At 39.4% G+C, this 17,488-nt stretch overlaps 4 protein-coding genes, 1 long non-coding RNA gene and 1 pseudogene across 7 annotated transcripts; 4 read left to right on the forward strand and 2 right to left on the reverse strand.

Annotated features, from left to right (window-relative positions):
* Positions 1-329: 329 nt before the first annotated feature.
* Rfc3 (replication factor C subunit RfC3) lies at positions 330-2,105 on the reverse strand. The gene is made up of 8 exons (XM_076792902.1): positions 1,877-2,105; positions 1,727-1,791; positions 1,515-1,642; positions 1,281-1,443; positions 1,055-1,214; positions 782-993; positions 622-699; positions 330-556 (listed from the first exon to the last, which is right to left on the reverse strand). Exons 1-8 carry the CDS (start codon positions 1,912-1,914, stop codon positions 411-413), a joined length of 990 nt encoding a protein of 329 aa, XP_076649017.1. The 5' UTR covers positions 1,915-2,105; the 3' UTR covers positions 330-410.
* Positions 2,106-2,223: 118 nt separating this feature from the next.
* LOC143356864 (uncharacterized) lies at positions 2,224-5,485 on the forward strand. Its single transcript, XR_013082742.1, has 2 exons — positions 2,224-2,417; positions 4,355-5,485. It is a non-coding gene; the product is annotated as an uncharacterized LOC143356864 (long non-coding RNA).
* LOC143356861 (26S proteasome non-ATPase regulatory subunit 6 pseudogene) lies at positions 2,456-4,070 on the forward strand (annotated as a pseudogene).
* A 140-nt stretch (positions 5,486-5,625) lies between the features above and the next one.
* On the forward strand, positions 5,626-8,510 carry Heix (UbiA prenyltransferase domain-containing heix). Of its 2 annotated transcripts, none has more exons than XM_076792900.1 (2): positions 5,626-5,813; positions 6,246-8,510. In XM_076792900.1, the coding sequence occupies exon 2, from the start codon at positions 6,259-6,261 to the stop codon at positions 7,255-7,257; it is 999 nt and encodes a 332-aa protein (XP_076649015.1). In that variant the 5' UTR covers positions 5,626-5,813; positions 6,246-6,258; the 3' UTR covers positions 7,258-8,510. The 2 variants fall into 2 exon arrangements, with proteins under 2 accessions (XP_076649015.1, XP_076649016.1); XM_076792901.1 differs by lacking the exon at positions 5,626-5,813 and adding an exon at positions 5,904-6,158.
* Positions 8,511-8,962: 452 nt separating this feature from the next.
* Positions 8,963-12,123, forward strand: LOC143356799 (uncharacterized). The gene is made up of 4 exons (XM_076792777.1): positions 8,963-9,298; positions 9,383-9,509; positions 9,594-9,744; positions 10,006-12,123. The coding sequence occupies exons 1-4, from the start codon at positions 9,191-9,193 to the stop codon at positions 10,199-10,201; spliced, it is 582 nt and encodes a 193-aa protein (XP_076648892.1). The 5' UTR covers positions 8,963-9,190; the 3' UTR covers positions 10,202-12,123.
* Ube4b (Ubiquitination factor E4B) lies at positions 11,921-17,119 on the reverse strand. Of its 2 annotated transcripts, none has more exons than XM_076792775.1 (8): positions 16,801-17,119; positions 15,782-16,072; positions 15,299-15,703; positions 13,853-15,219; positions 13,625-13,772; positions 12,863-13,549; positions 12,470-12,791; positions 11,921-12,179 (listed from the first exon to the last, which is right to left on the reverse strand). In XM_076792775.1, the coding sequence occupies exons 1-8, from the start codon at positions 16,822-16,824 to the stop codon at positions 12,115-12,117; spliced, it is 3,309 nt and encodes a 1,102-aa protein (XP_076648890.1). In that variant the 5' UTR covers positions 16,825-17,119; the 3' UTR covers positions 11,921-12,114. The 2 variants fall into 2 exon arrangements, with proteins under 2 accessions (XP_076648890.1, XP_076648891.1); XM_076792776.1 differs by lacking the exon at positions 16,801-17,119 and adding an exon at positions 16,530-16,727.
* Between the last annotated feature and the right edge of the window lie 369 nt (positions 17,120-17,488).

Raw genomic sequence — 17,488 nt, forward strand, 5'->3', positions numbered from 1 at the left:
CGTCCCTGTGGATGGGTTTTCTATAACTCGGCTGCAGACGTGAGGGACGATCACGATCGCAGGAACTGCGAGCGACAGAATTTACGATCGTTCGTATCCACGTTCAGACTAGACTGATTTGTGACTCGGACTTTGACAACTTATTTTTGGAGATTGGCCGCCTTGATAGGACTCACGAGAGAACGTAATTTATTACCGAACCGCATCGAAAAAAAAGAAAGATGGTGGGATATGGAAGCGTGGGAGGCATTGCGTGATGCGCAGTTTCCTAGAAACAACAACGATATTTCGTTCGATAACGTCTGCGACGATTAGAAAAAGACAGCTAACTTTTCCACGTTGGCGCTTTTATTCGAATTCATTCGTAACAAAATAGTAATACAATTTATTCGATTACCTTGGTGTAAAGTTCACGAGACCTCGATATCGCGGGCATTTTGAAACACTGAAACGAGGGCGTTCAATTGCACCGCTTCGCTGCAACCAATCGCAACCCGCTTCTCTATTTCGGCCAGTTTAATCACCAGATCGATAAGTATCTGGTCCGGAAATTCAACTGAAACGAAATAATTAAGAACATAGCGTGACTGCATCGAATATCTCGTTAAATCAGCTACATACTTTTATTGACAAACCGATGAAGTTCCGTTAGTATGTCTTGCAACGCGAGTCCCTTCTTCAGCTTTATATCTTGTATTTCTGTGCAGCCGTAAATTAAGAAATAATAAACAAATGATCTACTGAGTAATAAATGACACTTGTTGTACAAATATAAGGATACTGCTGTAGCAAAGCTCGTACGACTCGTTCAATAACCAGTTCACGATGTTCTTTATGTCTATTGGAAGAGGATGGCCGATGCAAGTGTAAACAGTCTCCTCCGTGACCGTACCGAAAGCGAGCCACGTGCTCTGGAGAACGTTTAGAACTTTTCTCATGTCTCCTCCGCTTAGAGTGACCAGTGCCTTTTTCCCATCTTCGCTGACTTCCAATCTACGACCATTCGTTTTTTTATAACAGGTATGGAAACTCCTGTGCACATAGACAGACTCACTTCTCTTCCTTGATGATATCGTCTAGCCTAGGTAGAATCTGACTTTCTGACAGCGGGCCAAATCTGAATTTGGTGCATCGAGATTGAAGAGCAGGAATAATTTTACTCAGGTAGTTGCATATGATGCAGAACCTTACGTTATCCGTGTACTTCTCGATGACTGTAACATAGCATTCTGTTGGAAGATGTTCCTCAGGTTTTAAGTATTTTAACAAGCAACACTTACTTCTCCTAAGGGCATTCTGCGCGTCATTGGTCATAGCATCCGCCTCGTCCAGGATGATCAATTTAAAACCAGATTTGTACAGCGTCCCTGTACTCGCGAAACTAAGAATTTGACCTCTGACTATGCCGATACCTCTGTCATCGGAAGCATTCATTTCTAGCACCTATGGGTAAAAGGTAGCAACAGTGGATAGTACATGTGAAAATGAATATACAAGAAAACATTAAATCGTACCATCGAATTAAACTGGCCCGCTGTGTACAATTTTCGAGCACAAGCAAGTATTGTACTGGTCTTGCCTGTACCGGGTGGGCCGTAAAAAAGAAGATGTGGAAGTTGGTCGTCGTCGATGAATTTATTTACTACGACAAAAGAGAAATATTGATAAGCAAGATATTCTGTTAGTCGATCGTATGGAATCATATGTAAATAAACAACATACTAACTTGTTTTGATGATTTCTTCGTGAGATATAAGATGCTCCAATGTCTTCGGACGATACTTCTCGACCCTGAAGCAACAAAGACAAGTCACCGATTTGAGTGTTTCTACGAATGCTATTAAGACACGATTGCAAAACAAAAAGCAATATTCACCATGGTAAATTGATGACAGTCCCTGCTTTTTGTGTCATCGTTTATAATTCAAGTTGTCACACTAGACACTCCGATGTAAACACACTGCGAGGTTAGCGGCAACACGTTTGGCGGTTAACTGACACGATTTAAAATGGCGCCAGCACTACCATGCAGCACGGTGACACTCGTTTGAACGGATCGTTGCTATTGGTCGACGAACGTCGAAATGCACCTTGGGACTTCTGATTGGAATTCAAAACCAGAGAGGAAATGAGAGTGCTGGTGCCCGGGATTTTAGTGTCACGGTATAGTGCTGCCCCCTAGTCTAATTTTTAGCCTGGACCAGAACCTGCATCATCTTTTTAGCCTGGACCAGAACCTGCATCATCTTACCTGCATCATTAGCAGTGGATTTCAACTAATGCCAGAGTGGATGCTACTTCTATGTTAAAAGAGGCTCTTCTATGTAGGCTCTGATCCAGCCTAAAAGACGATGCAGGTTCTAATACAGGCTAAAAAGATGATGCAGGTTCTGTTCCAGGCTAAAAAGATGATGCAGGTTCTGTTCCAGGCTAAAAAGATGTGGACACTAAAACCCCGAGCGTGAGCACTCTCATTTCCCCTCTGTCAAAACCCTCGATTCTCAATTAAAATTCTAAAAATAGCTCGTCATACGACGTTGTCTTCGCGTCATTCTCATGCAAATCAATGTTGATCCCTTCACGAGCACAAATATCAACAATTTCGTGAACGTTAAAAGATACGTTCTAGACGCATAGAACCATCTATAGTAATTCAAAGTTGAACACAACGTACAGTAAACATGAGCAATTTCGAATTGTGTCAGAAAACTCCCGATTATATACTGCTCGCGAAAATTCGGTTCAGGCTAACCTTAAAGGAACACCAAGATGATGAACACTTGAAGAACGAATTCCTCGAAGTAGTGATTCGCAAGAACATGAGCAAGTATTACGAGGATGTGTGCAAGGAGTTGGATTGGAACCTTAACGAGGAACTGCTCGAGGAGATGAAACGCGCGAACGAGGTTGCGTGGGAGACACTAGAGTCGAACGAGAGTTCGACTTTGGACGATTTGAAAACGAATTGGCGGGAGAAGCTGGACTTCCTGTGCGAGATCGGTGATCTCGATCGCGCCACGGATCTAGCCAGCACAATATTTAACAACGAGACTAATTCGTCGAGCGTCAGAGTCGAAGCTGCTTTCTGTCTGTTTCGATTGGCGTACGTCAGGAACAATTGTCGTTCAATGGGAAAAATCATCGGAGACATAACGAGCCTGATGGAATCAGCTTGCGGGTCCGGCAGCGACTGGTGTTGTCGGAACAAATTAAAGGCGTACGAGGCTGTTTACTGCCTGGCGACTCGAAACTTCCCGCGGGCCAACAAACTTCTGCTGGATTGCACCCCTACTTTCGAATCGTACGAGCTGTTGTCCTTCAAAGAAGTCGTCGAGTACACGGTGTTGTCCGGGTTGATCTCGTTAACGCGATCCGAGCTCGACCGTCAAGTCAACAACAACGGACTGTTGCAACAGGCTTTGCTCACCGAGTCCCTCCCGTACAGGGACTATTTCCTTTCATTCTACGATTGCCGTTACAAAGAATTTTTCAAGAATCTCGCCTGGATAGAAACCGAACTGAAGACCAACCCTTTGCTGCATCCCCATTACCGTTACTACGTGAGGGAGATGCGCGTAAAAGCGTACTCGCAATTGCTGCAAGCATACAGGACAATCAACCTCGATAGAATGGCTACGGAATTCGGGGTAACCGAGGAATACATCGAGCAGGAAGTCGCGCGTTTCATTGCAAACGGTAAACTGCATTGCAAGATTGACAGGGTGGCGGGAACGATCGTCACGGTTAGCACTGCCGGCTGCGACAGAGGTAAGGCACCTGACGCCACCTGTGATCGCGGACTGAGTTACCAGAACACGATCAAAAGGGGAGACGCCCTACTTAACCGACTGAAGAAACTTGGACAAGTTATCGACTTTTGAAGTTACTCAATGTTGCGCGTATATTATTCGGAATTTCACCTCGTAAAAAATTGTAACATTGTAACATTATATTTCACGAATCAATGAATTTATTAAAAAATAGGGAGGCTATACCTCCGAAAACCCCCATGCTCTGAATTGACTGACATTTTGTACATAGGTTTCTTTCATACAAAAATGATGATTACGAGGGGGATTTTCGGGAATGCCAAAATGCCAGAGAGAAAATGGGAGTGCTCACGCCTAGGATTTTAATGTCCCCGGTATATTGCTGCTCCCTAGTTTAATTTTTAGCCTGGATCAGAATCTGCATCATCTTTTTAGTCTGGACCAGAACCTGCATCATCTTTTTAGCCTGGACCAGAATCTGCATCATTAGCAGCGGATTCCAAATAATGCCAGAGTGGATGCTACTTCTATGTTAAAAGAGGCTCTTCTATGTAGACTCTGATCCAGCCTAAAAGATGATGCAGGTTCTAATACAGGCTAAAAAGATGATGCAGGTTCTGTTCCAGGCTAAAAAGTTGATGCAGGTTCTGTTCCAGGCTAAAAAGATGATGCAGGAAAAGTGGGGGCACTAAAACCCCGAGCATGAGCAATCTCTGATGTGAATATCAATTACTGGTGTAAAATATTGTAACTAGTTACTATTAAACTAAGCCTACATACATTGTAACACGAACGTCAAAGATTCTAGCAGAATTTCCGCATCTCGTCAAGTACTCAATGTCCTAGGTATACAATCAATAATATAAGGTAGCCTACTCGGTATACAACAACATTTTGTAATGCCGATTGATAGTGAAATTTCAAAACAGAAAAATAAATAAAGTGTTCGCTCTACATAGAAATGAATTTTTGGTGGCTGTTACGAGGATAATATTAATCGTATATTTGTATACGATGCTAATAAAGCACCAGAAGGAGAAAAGATCGATTTAACCCGTGAACAGTGTTACTCGGGTCAATTTTGACCCAGTATGCTGTATTTCAAAGGCATCGGCTATTTGTAGCTACATTGCGTCTGGTAAATAATTTAAATCAGAGGTTATTTAATGGGGTGTGAGTCCAGTTCAAGGACTTTTAAAAATACATCACCAAGAAATTGATAAACAATTGCCTAAATGGACCTACATATATAAGTATTGTCATCTGTAGAATCGTGAAAACTAATCTGCTTTCTGAGTGTTAAGTAGTACGAAGCCAGAAGTAATCAATGATTCGAACAAGAAACGAGATCAGTTGTATATACACAATCGAAATAGCTATGAAAACGAATAATTAAACATCTTTGAACCACCGATCTTGATCCACCTATCGTGAAGTGTGTATGTCAGGTTAGTCCATGCGAGAGACAGAGACAGAGTATCGCTATTAGCAGACTTTAATTGCTTAATATCTTGAAAACAAGATTGAAACCGGAATTTTTTCATTTTCGGTTTTCCTCTTCTATTATCATGGAGATTAAACCCTTAAGTTTTCTTCCACCTGTTGCCAAACATCCTGTACACGAAAAGTTGAAGAAGAGAATCGAAAAAGTAATAATAAGGACAAAAGAAACGTCGGCGTGTGCGGTGTAGAAACTTGCCAAGTCACGGAGTAAAGTTGAAAAAATGGATGACAGATTAGAGATTCCCGTAAAAAATTAAGAAAATTAACGAATTTCTTTTGAAAAAGCGAGGATCGCCGACACTGCTGTTAACCGTACGAAAAAGGAAAGAAATATTTCAGAGAGCGCCACGTGCAAATTAATGAAAACACGTCACCGTTACATTTAACGTATACAAGAAGAACATCCGAAATTCTTTTTCGAACGCGAAGTTCAAATGTTAACTATGTGAAAATTCTTGGCCCGAAAGAATCTCGAAGTTTTCATGATGATTGAAATTCTAACCTGAAACTGGTACTTTCACTATTTTGAACGAGCAGTAGGTAAGTTCATTCTCGTCAATACAGTACGTACGTTACGATTAGAAATTTTCGGAGCCGTTTCTCCAATGTCGTTAATTCTCGTACAGCGATACGCGTTGTAGCAAAAAGAGAAAATTCGTGAATGAGAACGGTGTTGCAAACTTCTCGACCAAATGTATTAATTTCAATAATTTTTCGGACATATTTATGTTGTCATCTTTGTCGCATGGAATATTATTTTCAAGCGATGTATCAACTATATATTACTGTTGTTATGTTAGGAAAATTTGAATTGCAAACAGTTCTTTTCTATTATATAAGTTTGGATTGACACGTATCGGAACATAAGAAACATTCGATATTTAGGTGATAAATGGAGTAAAATGTAAAATGTATATGAAATTGATATGTCAAATAAATGTGAAGATAATTAATTATGTTTCTTGTTTATAGCATAGTATAAACTATGATGTCCAATGGTGTTCGGATTTCTACCAACGAAATTGGAGGCAGATCCATGCCACATAACACAAAGTGTTCATCAAAATCATCATCTACATTGAACTCTCCGTTGATGAAGTTATCCTCCTACTTTCTAGCTGTACGACCATGGTCATTAAGCGCTTCGTTAATGCCAACACTCCTTGGATCTGTACTTGCGTATCGATTAATAGGATTGGCAAATTTTAGTTGGATATCCTTTATTCTTACATTGTACACAGTGTTTTGCGTACACGGAGCTGGTAATGTAGTAAATACTTTTTTCGATTACATCAAAGGAGTAGACAGTCGAAAGAGCGACGATAGAATATTAGTGGATCAAATTTTATCGAAAGATGAATTAGTTTCGCTAGGCGCACTGTTGTACGCGATAGGATGTTTGGGTTTTGTTTTGTTAACCATGATATCACCTGCAAAAATGGAGCACCTAGCTCTTGTATACTTCGGTGGTTTGTCCTTCTCGTTTCTGTACACGGGAGGCATAGGGTTCAAGTACATCGCGTTGGGCGATGTTCTTGTTTTAGTTATATTCGGCCCTATATCCGTACTTTTCGCGTTCATGGCTCAGACTGGTTATTTTGAATTGGGGACAATATACTATGCTATACCTCTCGCGTTGAATACAGAGGCTATTCTACATAGTAATAACACTCGAGATTTGGAGAGTGATAAAAAAGCTGGAATAGTAACTTTAGCCATATTAATAGGTCATACCGTATCTCACGTTTTGTACGCTTTTTTATTGTTCACACCGTACGTAACTTTCGTGGTGCTTGCGCTAAGATATTCGGTCTGGTTTCTTTTACCGGTCATCACTCTGCCGACTGCCTTTAAAATAGAAAAGCAATTTCGAAGTCCACATATGATTCAAAGCGTGCCTAAACAAACAGCTAAATTGAATATGTTTTTGGGCATTTTGTACGTTGTCGCGTGCTTACTCGTCGATCCTCTTCCTTACGTGTAATGTACATATATCTTGTATCATTGTTCGAAAGAAAACATTCATAGTTTGAGCGATTACATAGGCAGCTGATAAATCAATCCATGGCATAATTTCAAATGAGTTTTGACTGGTTCTTGGTTTTGTTGTGAATCATCCAACACCCGAACGTGAGACTGTTTAGATTTGCTTTTTCTAATTTATAAAAATCTAATTTATTTGCCTCTCTTGTGCAAGCATTATTGTGTACATTACAGAATTTGTTACTGAGTTAATGTATCATACGATCGAGTTTTTCTAATATAATACACATTTAGATGCAACTTTTCACCAATGTGATGATCCTTCATATGTACAAAGTGCCTGCATTATTTAGAATCTGAATTTGTACTTGTATATCTAATATGTGTAATAAGCATAATATTCTTTGCACCTAAAATAGGTGTGAACGTAAATGCGAGTTTTGAACGTATACTTATTTAAATATGTTTATATATGTTTAAATATGTTTATATATATTTATATATGTTTAAATATGTTTATATATATTTATATATGTTGATATATATAAATATATGTACACATATATATATATACGAAAAATATATATATATAATTTAACTCATTGTTTAGAATTTTAAGTAGTATTATTCGTACGGAACTGTGTGCATATCCTAAAATGTTTTGTAATCTTGAGAAGATATACCTGAAACACAAAGTTTTTACATTTTATAAGTTGATAAATTCATAAAATAAGACAATAACTTTCGACGCTGTACCACTAATCATACGATCAAGTACCGCTTCATTATTCTGTAATGCAGACGAAAGTCGATGCTGTGACAATTAGTAAAAGTTATTGATTTAGCTCTGTCTATGATAGCGAACTTGTACCGTGTACCGTTTTCTAAAAAATACAGTATGCAATTGCATTAAAGGATATTAGAGAACAAAAATAATAAGGAGAAAGCTGAATTTCGTTGCTGCTCGTGTTTTATTTACTGTGTATAAAAATATGTATTTTATTTGTAAATGCAAAACCACCTGAATTAAAATGTTCATAACATGATGGAAGTAATCTATATAAAAATGTAATGTAATTATTTATGACTACGATAAATGCAGATACTTAATTAATACCGATTATTTCTATCGCATATTTGTAGAGTATATAGTCTCGATGAACGAAAAAAAAAAGAAAGATAAAGAAATAAGTATAGAAAAAGGAGAAATGAGTTTTTGTAGGTAATGATTTAATAAATGACTTTTTTTATCAATACAGATTTTCATTTTTATTTTCCGCTCGTCGTGTAGTATATATTTATTTGCAGTCGCTCGATATTTAAATAATCGAGCGAGTGAAAATCCTCTGTAGTTTGGCATGAAGTTAGGCGATACCTACGTACAAATATCATCAATACATGTTATAAAATCGATTTATTGAATATTTCGATTCTCGTTCAGTGATGGATAAATACAACAAAGGTTGACTAAAATGGGGTACCTTGGTCACCCCGCATAATTTCGTAAAATTTCTTATGATTTTATTTTGCGGAAAGGAATGTATAACACGTGTATATCACTCAAATATTAATAATAATTTAGTAGCTTGCTTGTCTCGTCGTCTCGTCCTGGATTCTCTCGGTATTTTTCCGCCAATGAATGTGCCTCGTTACCCTCCAGATTGCTCTAGATACGCTACTGCTTCTGGACCTGATGCACGAAAAACTCGTCCATTATCCCATCATTGTTCCCATTGGATGAAAATATTTCAAATAAACGCCGGACGCCGAACATATTGTGATTGTTACAGATTGTTTGGAACGCCTCTAAAAAGAAATACAATAGCTTCTTGAAGGTCGATAAGATATTTTGATTTAATGTACATTTTCGTTACATTGCTGAATAACTACAGTTTATAGTTAATCATTATAAAGTGTATCGAAAATAAAAGAAAATGTACAGGTATCTTAAATTGGTCGATCCAGTCGTAACATGCCCCTATAATAATCTTCATCTCATTGCAAGGTCTCGCCTGCAAAAACACATTGTCAAATGTGAGAAGGTAATTGCATTTATTTCAACGCATTAATTATCAAATTCAATATTATTGCTGTAACATTAATATGTACGATATTCATTTTTCTAGAACTATCCTGAACATTACAAAATTATGTGTCCCTTTGATGCAACCCATCGTTTAGATAAATCTGAACTGGAAGAACATATTATGACATGTCCTACTCGTAAAGGATTGGATTCCGAAATGAATCAAGGTGTTTGTTTATTCTTTGTCGATACTTATTTTTATGCTTCCAATTAACTAATTGGTAACAAGATTCAAATGTTTTGTTTCACAGAAGTAAGAAATCATGGATACATGAATTTTCCAATGCCTTCCGAGATCTCGAGTACAGTTGATTGTACAGAGAATTGGGATTTAGATATGGACAATGATAGCATTGCGCTAGACAACGAGAATATTTCGAATGACAATTTTGTCTCACAGAAGTATATTGTTATTAGTTTATTGGAATATTTCTTTTAATCCTTTGCGGCCCTATGTTGAGTGTGGCTCGACATCATGTTTCGTTTTAGTCAGTCCTATGTCGATTGTGGCTCAAAGTCACAACATTCCTGATTGAATCCGTACAAATTGGTTGGTACAAAATAGTGAGTGTAGCATGGACTGGCTGGAACAAAACAGTAAGATTGGCGCGGACAGCAAAGGGTTAAATTATATATTTTTATTAATTTATTATATAATTTCAGAGTGGACTTCAGAGAAGATCTGAGACCTCCTCGTGGTTATTCCGAGGCTATGCTGAGAGAGGAGAACGAGGACTCGGCTCTGGATGACGTTGAGTCAGTATATAGCTCATCAGGAATGGGAAGGGGCAGAATTATCCAAGAGGTTCAGTTGAAATTGCTTGGAAGGGGCGCTGGAAGATCATTAAAAAGAGATTAGTTCATCTAATTGTCTTTTATACTTGGACACATTAAAGTAAACTAAGCCAAAGAAGGAATATAAATCTATATTTATGATACCATGAAAATAGTTGAAAAAAAACCTGTGTAATTTCAATAATACAGTTTTTATATCATTTACAATTAATACGAAATCGATCGATTATTATTATTATTACCTGCTAAGTATTAGTTACTTAAACTTATTTTATTGAAGAACGTTCAGTTTCATAAATCTTTTAATTTCGGTAACTTACATTAATCATAATATTTACAAACATGATTTGGAATATCTTCCAAAAGATGAACTATTCATAATTTCTTTAATAATACATAAAATATTGTTACGTGTGTTAGTATCATGTATGAGAGAAAACTAAAATTATTTACAAATATGGGATAACGCGGTGACTGTTTAATTTTCTAATACTTAGTTATAAATTTTGTCGAATGTTTCGCGTTTTCATCTATTCTCGTGCCAAATTAAACATTATCATTACATAATGAATCGTATAGGTAAAAACCTGTCATGATCATGATTCGTAAAATAAGGGCGCGACAGATATATATATATTCCAGCGGCAAATAATAATTACAAAATTCATAACGATGCAACGTGATAATGTTTAATGTTGGTTGAACAAATTATCTGGAAATTTCATTTTTATACTACTGATATTCATGCGCAGCAACTCATCATACATTGTGAAATATTTGTTTCTTCATATTTACAATTATGATGCAATATATTCTAATTTCTCAAAAGTTATAGCGATGTTGTTTGATGACAAGTTTATGGGATGTAAATGATGTACTGTATAATTTTGTAAATGCGTCGAGTTATTGATTATAATCGTACCTTCAAACTTCCGGTATTACATTTTTCGAATTCTCGGAATGTTGCAATGTTTTTGTTTTACAAACGATACATATATTTATTTATATATATATATACACACATACATAATTGTAATACGCGTATTTAGATATTCAAAAAATGCAAAAGATCTTAGGAAAGAATATCTCTTACGATTCACGCAAACAATTGAAAGTTTTAAAGAATCAAGCACCCGAATTGATCATATATAAAAACGAAAAATTTTATCAGATCCATGATTGAGTTATTCGAAAAGTACTCTTTTACACAACGAAAAATACTTCAATGGATGGAACAGTTCCAAATGACATTATTATATACATATGCATATACGTATCTTTAATCATGAAATTTATTGAACGAATATGCATGATACATTTACCATGTACATCTTCAGAAAGGAATTCGTAATTGCTGTAAATGAATTTCCTCTTACTTCGGTTAAGATCGTTTTTCATACAAACCTGATACGCAGAAATTTTGCATCGGACAATATCGCCGCTTACGTGCGTTGTTATCGAGTTCACAGCAAAATCCGAGAGAAACTTTAATTAATTTCCTAATATCTGTCCTGTTCACTTTCGTGTCTTGTCAAAAATTGAACCGCGGGATATGCTTTTTAAACGTTTTGGTTTCTTTTTTTCTTCACTCGCAGGCACGTGCACCGATACGAACAAGCCGGTGCCAAGTTTTACGAATCCGATTTTAATTTCTCTGAGGGGAAGATCAGCCGACCCGGTCTCGGTCGACTATTATTTACAAATTCGTTTACAGGTATTATTTGTTGGAGTAGTTATTGATGGCAGTTACCTAGCTGCAGTCTGTTTAACGTTTGTTTGTTTGTTTTTTTTTAAGGTATAAAAACCGTAGATTTATTGAGCGCAATTATTTGCACAATAGCGAGATCATTGCACTATATTCATTTACCACTCGAGAATAATTCATTCGTAGGCTGGTGGCATGTAATTCTGTAGTAACAACATCAGCTGACATCGTGATGTCTTTCTGTGAAATGGACGCCACAATTCAATCACGATTTATATATTTGACGACTTTTTCTTTTGTTGTTTCCATGTTGATATCCTTTCTTTTAACTCGTGCACTAAAAACATTCGGGAGAATCATAAATGTAAGCGATGATCTTTACTTGCAGAATGATAAATACTCCCTTTATTCCATGTTAACACGAAGTCATATATTTTTCGAGCAATATTAGTCATTAATTATATTAGTCGTTAACGTTTTTTCAGAAACACGTACAAATAAAGAACAGAGGGACTATTTGAAATTTGTCACGAGAGTGCATGACCGCTGCAACGATTAGCAGATAAATCGAATATAAGGTATTTCGGTCACGTTTATTTTTAACCCAACGAATTTCTTTGTACTCACTTGGCATAAGCATATCTTCACTGAGAGGTTGCCTACTGAAGGGGTCTGTAGCACTATTAAGAAGGTGTCTGATGATCACCGCCTTATCCATAACGATACCAGACGGCAGTTTAACGGGTTCTTCCATAAGAGTGTCCATGAGCGGATCTCGAAATTCTTCTGGTGCGTCGCCATAGTCTTGGTCTCGAGCACGATTATCTCTAGCGATCACTGCGGCTCGTTCCGCGAGAGCTATAAATCTTTCGATTTCTGTGGTGGTTTTGATCACCGATCTCTGCAATCTGTTCGCTGCGTCGGTGAACAACTCTTTGCAGAAGGAACGCTGCAATTGTAAAGATTTATTAGAGTGGGAACGGTTATATTGATCGCTGCGACAAAGAGAGATAACGTTACCTCGTCGCCGGCCAAAGCTGCCGCAAAGTTGTCACAGTCGAGATGCAAATAGATGTCCACCAATTGACTAAGTAAAGCTCTGGGCTCCCATCCGTATTTCTGTGGATTCCGTACCTTCAGATTTTTACATTTGGGCCCGCACAATTGCTGCAGGTTAAAGTTCAACATGGCACACAGTCTTCCGACCAGTTCCGGACGTAAGAACGGCTCGGTGATGTCCACCGTTAAATAATGAAACATGGCCACGGTTTCTTTGGCTAGAGTGAGATACGACCTTGCCTGTCTCTCGTCCGCCGTTAATTGTCTTATGCGCGAGTGTTGTTGGTCGGGCGACAGAGCCGCGTACGCTTTCAGATCGGACATCAGTTCTTGGATCTCGTGTATACGCTTCAACGACTCTAAACTTTCATCTAGTAAGAACGTTGTGTCGTTCATCAGCATGTTGATGAACTTGACGAATTGCTTGCCGTTATTGCTCTCGTTGATGATCGATTCCCTGTGCACCGGACTGTCCCACATTGATTTCAATATTAAGCTAATGTGATATCGGATCGAGAATTTGTCGTAAAACTCCGAGCTGGAGCCGGTCGTCTCGACGTCCGTGTAGAACTTCATGAGGTACGATGCCAATAACGTTTTCGATATAGGATGTGCCATAACTTGATCGTGCAGCGACTCGGTTCGTCCCTGAAACAATAAATCATGTTTCACAAGAGCTACGAGCCAAGTTCTATGCCTACACCGTACATAGACAAGAATTACCTGTACGCTGGGATTTATCACAAACAGCACTTCGATAATTTTTGCTATTAAATATGGATTTCGTATACAATGTGGAGTACACACTACGACGAGTAACCACGTGATCAGCGAATTATCCATGTTGTTTGTTATCACGCCAGGACTGAATCTATAAAGTACATTGAATCATAGTAATTGTAACGGAACACGAACCAGTTGCTGGCGTATTTCTTACGAAGCGATACTTACTGAAGAGTAAGCAATAAAAATTCTGCTATGTCTTCAACGTACCACTCCGGTAGCGCTGTAAACTTTTGTGGAATCTCTTGCGGCAGCGGAAGTTCGGGAAGAGGATTCCCAGGCGTGGTCTGAGTCAACAGACTCAGTAGAACCTCCGCCACGGAAATATAAAAATGCAAGCACCTTCTCAACAAGACGGGATCGATTAATCCAGCGTCGGTACATGATCTCGATTTACCAAGCTGTTTCAATTGCTCGTTGTATCGTTTGATTAATTCTTTATTGCGTCCAGCGAAAGGTGTATCTTTCCACTGTTGCTCGGTGGCCTGTAAGTCGTCGAGCATCTTCTGTACGTCTCGCAGTGTTCTTAGCTTCCTTTGATATTTCTGTAAAGCCGGTAGCAATGCTATGTGATGGCAATGCAACGTGAGAAACCAGCATTGCGTCGGGAATTTTGGCTCGGCCCATTTGTGGGTTCTCTCCAAGTGTTTCAACCATTCGACCACCTCCTGGGACGAAAGCTTCAGCCTTGTATCGTTTTTGATCTCGACGAAACTCGACGGATGGAACGGATACAGAGTGTCCACCGTGTCTAATTTAATTTTTACAGAGAGCATTTGCAGGACCGACAACAAGTTCAACATGAATCCGTCCCCGGCAAGGGAGAACTCGTCCACTTGTATTTGTGCGCGTTTCTCGTTGTGGCGCAACAACGTTGCCAAGTACTTTAGCATGTTGTCGCGGCAGCTAGTGTTCGCGAGGATCGCGTGGATTATTTTATGGAGAGACGTTCTGATGCTTTCCAGCTCTTGCTGCAGCGTCAAGTTCAAACACTTGTCAACAAGCGGGTTGCCGCTGAAAAATTTTTCCGCTACGTTAGGTTGGTCCTCGGCGAATACGGACACCGACAGGAACGGTCCCAAGAAAGACGTTATGGTGAGCTCTCTGCCAGCACCCTGGGTCATGATGTCTGGCAAGAATTGAACTTGATGAGTGATCAAACGGCAGATAGGACGCACGTTGCTGGACGGCCCGCAACGAATATCTATCAGTTCCTCTAACGCTTCTATCGGTCTTCGGTGCGTGTTCCCTACCAAGCTACCCTGTTGCATGGTTAGGTACAAGCCTTGCAACAGCGGTGTAAGAATTTTAATAAATACTGTCGGGCTCGTGTGTGTCCTTGCTACCAGCTCGTGTAAGTAGCCCCGAGGTAAACTCTGCGATAGCAACGGATACAAAAGAAGCGTTATAGGCAAAGGAAACGATGTCGAAGACTGAGGAATGCCCACTAGGCCTTGTAGCACCAAAGTGGAGTACTGAACACATTGTGCTCTCAAAACAGCTAATACGTCGGAGAGTGGCGGGATACTGGATTTCTGTTAAAAAATGAAAACAGTATTATTGTTTATCGTGATCGTCACATGTTATGTTCTATTTGTAAATAATATATCGTACCTTTGGGTGATTTCGTTCCTCGACGGCAACTCTTGAATAACAATCTAATAAATAAGGGAAACTCTTAGGCTCAGACAATTTACAACAAATATCACAACGACAAAGTATCGCGACTGGGCTTAATAAAGGACTCGTTTGACTATTAGGACTATCTTCCCTATCCGATGAGGTTTCCACATTGATTTCTTTTAAGGGATCTTCTCCTCGTGTGAACATACACAGAACCTCCATTAATGCCTGATTGATGATCTCTGTAGGATCTACAATTTTTTGTATGGACACTTGAGACGCTGTTTGCGGAAGAAATATAGTGCCCTCTGTTGGCTCTTTCCATGATATGCACAATACCCGCGAGATCACAGAATGTATTTGTTCGGTGGTTATCTCTGTGCTGGAACTGGTAGTCTAAACAAGAAAACAAAGTCGTATAGTAATCATTCTAATCGCGTCTCTGATCTCTAAGGATTAAACCAAGATGCTTACACGCGATCTTGACTTTGTGTCTCTTCTATCGGACTCATCCACTTCCATATTCTCTATTCCGGAATCCACATCCACCCCGGAAACGCATTGTTTATAAAAATTTTCTTCCACTTCCATCGCCACTTCTGGATTCTGAAGCTGTTGTTGACTCGAAGGAGATATCATCTGTCCTGTAAATGCTTTGGATGGACCCGGTGTACTTGGGGAAACAGGACCAGCATTGTGATCAGACGTAGTGGCCGTGCTTATGTTATCCAAGCCTGCTAGACGAGCCATTCGCCTTCTCCTCATCTACGATTGAAATGTAGATGGTACAATAATCATGTTTGCCCGATGGAAGTACATTTGTCGGTGAAGGAACTACACGATCCATGTTACAATTTCATAATATTCAATGTAACAAACATTATATAACGAATTCGCAAAGCAAACAGAGAAGACTGTACAACCGGAGCAAAGCCCAACTATATTTGTAACAAAGACAAAGGCCACAAAGAATGACATAATAGCAGCAAGGCAATTTTTGCTTCTAAAGTTTACAGAAAAAATTACTCCGAAATTTGTGTGAACAGTGTGTTAAGCACGACATACTTCTGTAGAACAGAAAACGATTAAAAAGAAAATACGCTATTGCAACCAAGGGGGTGTATGCTCCAGTTAATAACAAAGAAAGAGAACAGCTTCTGCTGTGCGGTGCAAACGTTGTGAATGAAAAATCAACGGTAATTTGTTATCGTTACATAATTACTTTAAGAACGGTGCCTCGATAAAACGACTGTTAATTCACGGTTAAAGTCGTTGTTGCCGTCAAACGAAACGTTTCGTTTTTCTCTCTGTTTTATTTTTGATCGTGTTGTCGTTCTCTCGGCCGCGTTCTGGCGAACGGTATCGTCGCGGCAGGTTTCGACGGCAACGGCACGCGAAGGAGGGTACCGAAACCGAGAAACGGGCCCCCCGGAACGACAACAACAAAACTCATTATCGAACAACGACTGAGAACGGTGTTACTTGGTACTCACTTCCTCCTGACTCAGCTCGCTCATGGCGATCTCTTGTTTTCCTTTTCGAACCCTCTAACCTCCGACACCGTCCGTGAATCGTGGCCTTTCACCGTGCCGCGGAAGTCCAATGGAAAAAAAAGGAAAAAAACGGTGCTCGCCGTTTTCCGGAGAATACTGGACGAGATATGTCAAAAATTTGGACAGTCACTCCACATCTGTTTGCGTTTGGACGTGAAAGTAGCGATTCCACGCTGTTCCACGGACAATCGCTGCCAAGCTGCGTCAATTCTTCAAAACAGCTGAGCAACTGGAGCCGGAACGCACCCTCGCATCGATAACGGTAACTACGCCACGATCGACTTACACGCGTGTCTGGTGGTTGCATTCGATTAGGCGTAGGATTGCTAGCCATTCCGGGCACAGAGGAAATCAGAGTGCTCACGCTCGGGATTTTAGTGTCCCCACTTTTCCTGCATCATCTTTTTAGCCTGGAACAGAACCTGCATCGTCTTTTTAGTCTGGAACAAAACCTGCATCCACTTTTTAGCCTGGACCAGAACCTGCATCATCTTTTTAGCCTGTATTAGAACCTGCATCGTCTTTTAGGCTGGATCAGAGCCTACATAGAAGAGCCTCTTTTAACATAGAAGTAGCATCCACTCTGGCATTAGTTGGAATCCGCTGCTAATGATGCAGGTAAGATGAT

Source organism: Halictus rubicundus, chromosome 8 (genome assembly GCF_050948215.1).
Source record: "Halictus rubicundus isolate RS-2024b chromosome 8, iyHalRubi1_principal, whole genome shotgun sequence".
NCBI classification, from domain to species: Eukaryota; Metazoa; Arthropoda; class Insecta; order Hymenoptera; family Halictidae; genus Halictus; species Halictus rubicundus.

Excerpts from the sequence above, each read along its gene's own strand:
- Heix (XM_076792900.1), top strand. The coding sequence starts at position 6,259 with ATGATGTCCAATGGTGTTCGGATTTCTACCAACGAAATTGGAGGCAGA.
- Ube4b (XM_076792775.1), bottom strand. The coding sequence starts at position 16,824 with ATGAGCGAGCTGAGTCAGGAGGAA. Across the intron at positions 13,773-13,852 it reads TTTTTATTGCTTACTCTTCA|ATTCAGTCCTGGCGTGATAA; the intron begins GTAAGTATCGCT and ends TGTACTTTATAG. Across the intron at positions 12,792-12,862 it reads CAGCTTTGGCCGGCGACGAG|CGTTCCTTCTGCAAAGAGTT; the intron begins GTAACGTTATCT and ends TTACAATTGCAG.
- LOC143356799 (XM_076792777.1), top strand. The coding sequence starts at position 9,191 with ATGTACAGGTATCTTAAATTGGTCGATCCAGTCGTAACATGCCCCTAT. Across the intron at positions 9,299-9,382 it reads ACATTGTCAAATGTGAGAAG|AACTATCCTGAACATTACAA; the intron begins GTAATTGCATTT and ends TCATTTTTCTAG. Across the intron at positions 9,510-9,593 it reads GGATTCCGAAATGAATCAAG|AAGTAAGAAATCATGGATAC; the intron begins GTGTTTGTTTAT and ends TTTGTTTCACAG.
- Rfc3 (XM_076792902.1), bottom strand. The coding sequence starts at position 1,914 with ATGACACAAAAAGCAGGGACTGTCATCAATTTACCATG. Across the intron at positions 1,643-1,726 it reads CGAAGAAATCATCAAAACAA|TAAATAAATTCATCGACGAC; the intron begins GTTAGTATGTTG and ends CTTTTGTCGTAG. Across the intron at positions 1,444-1,514 it reads CGGGCCAGTTTAATTCGATG|GTGCTAGAAATGAATGCTTC; the intron begins GTACGATTTAAT and ends TTTTACCCATAG.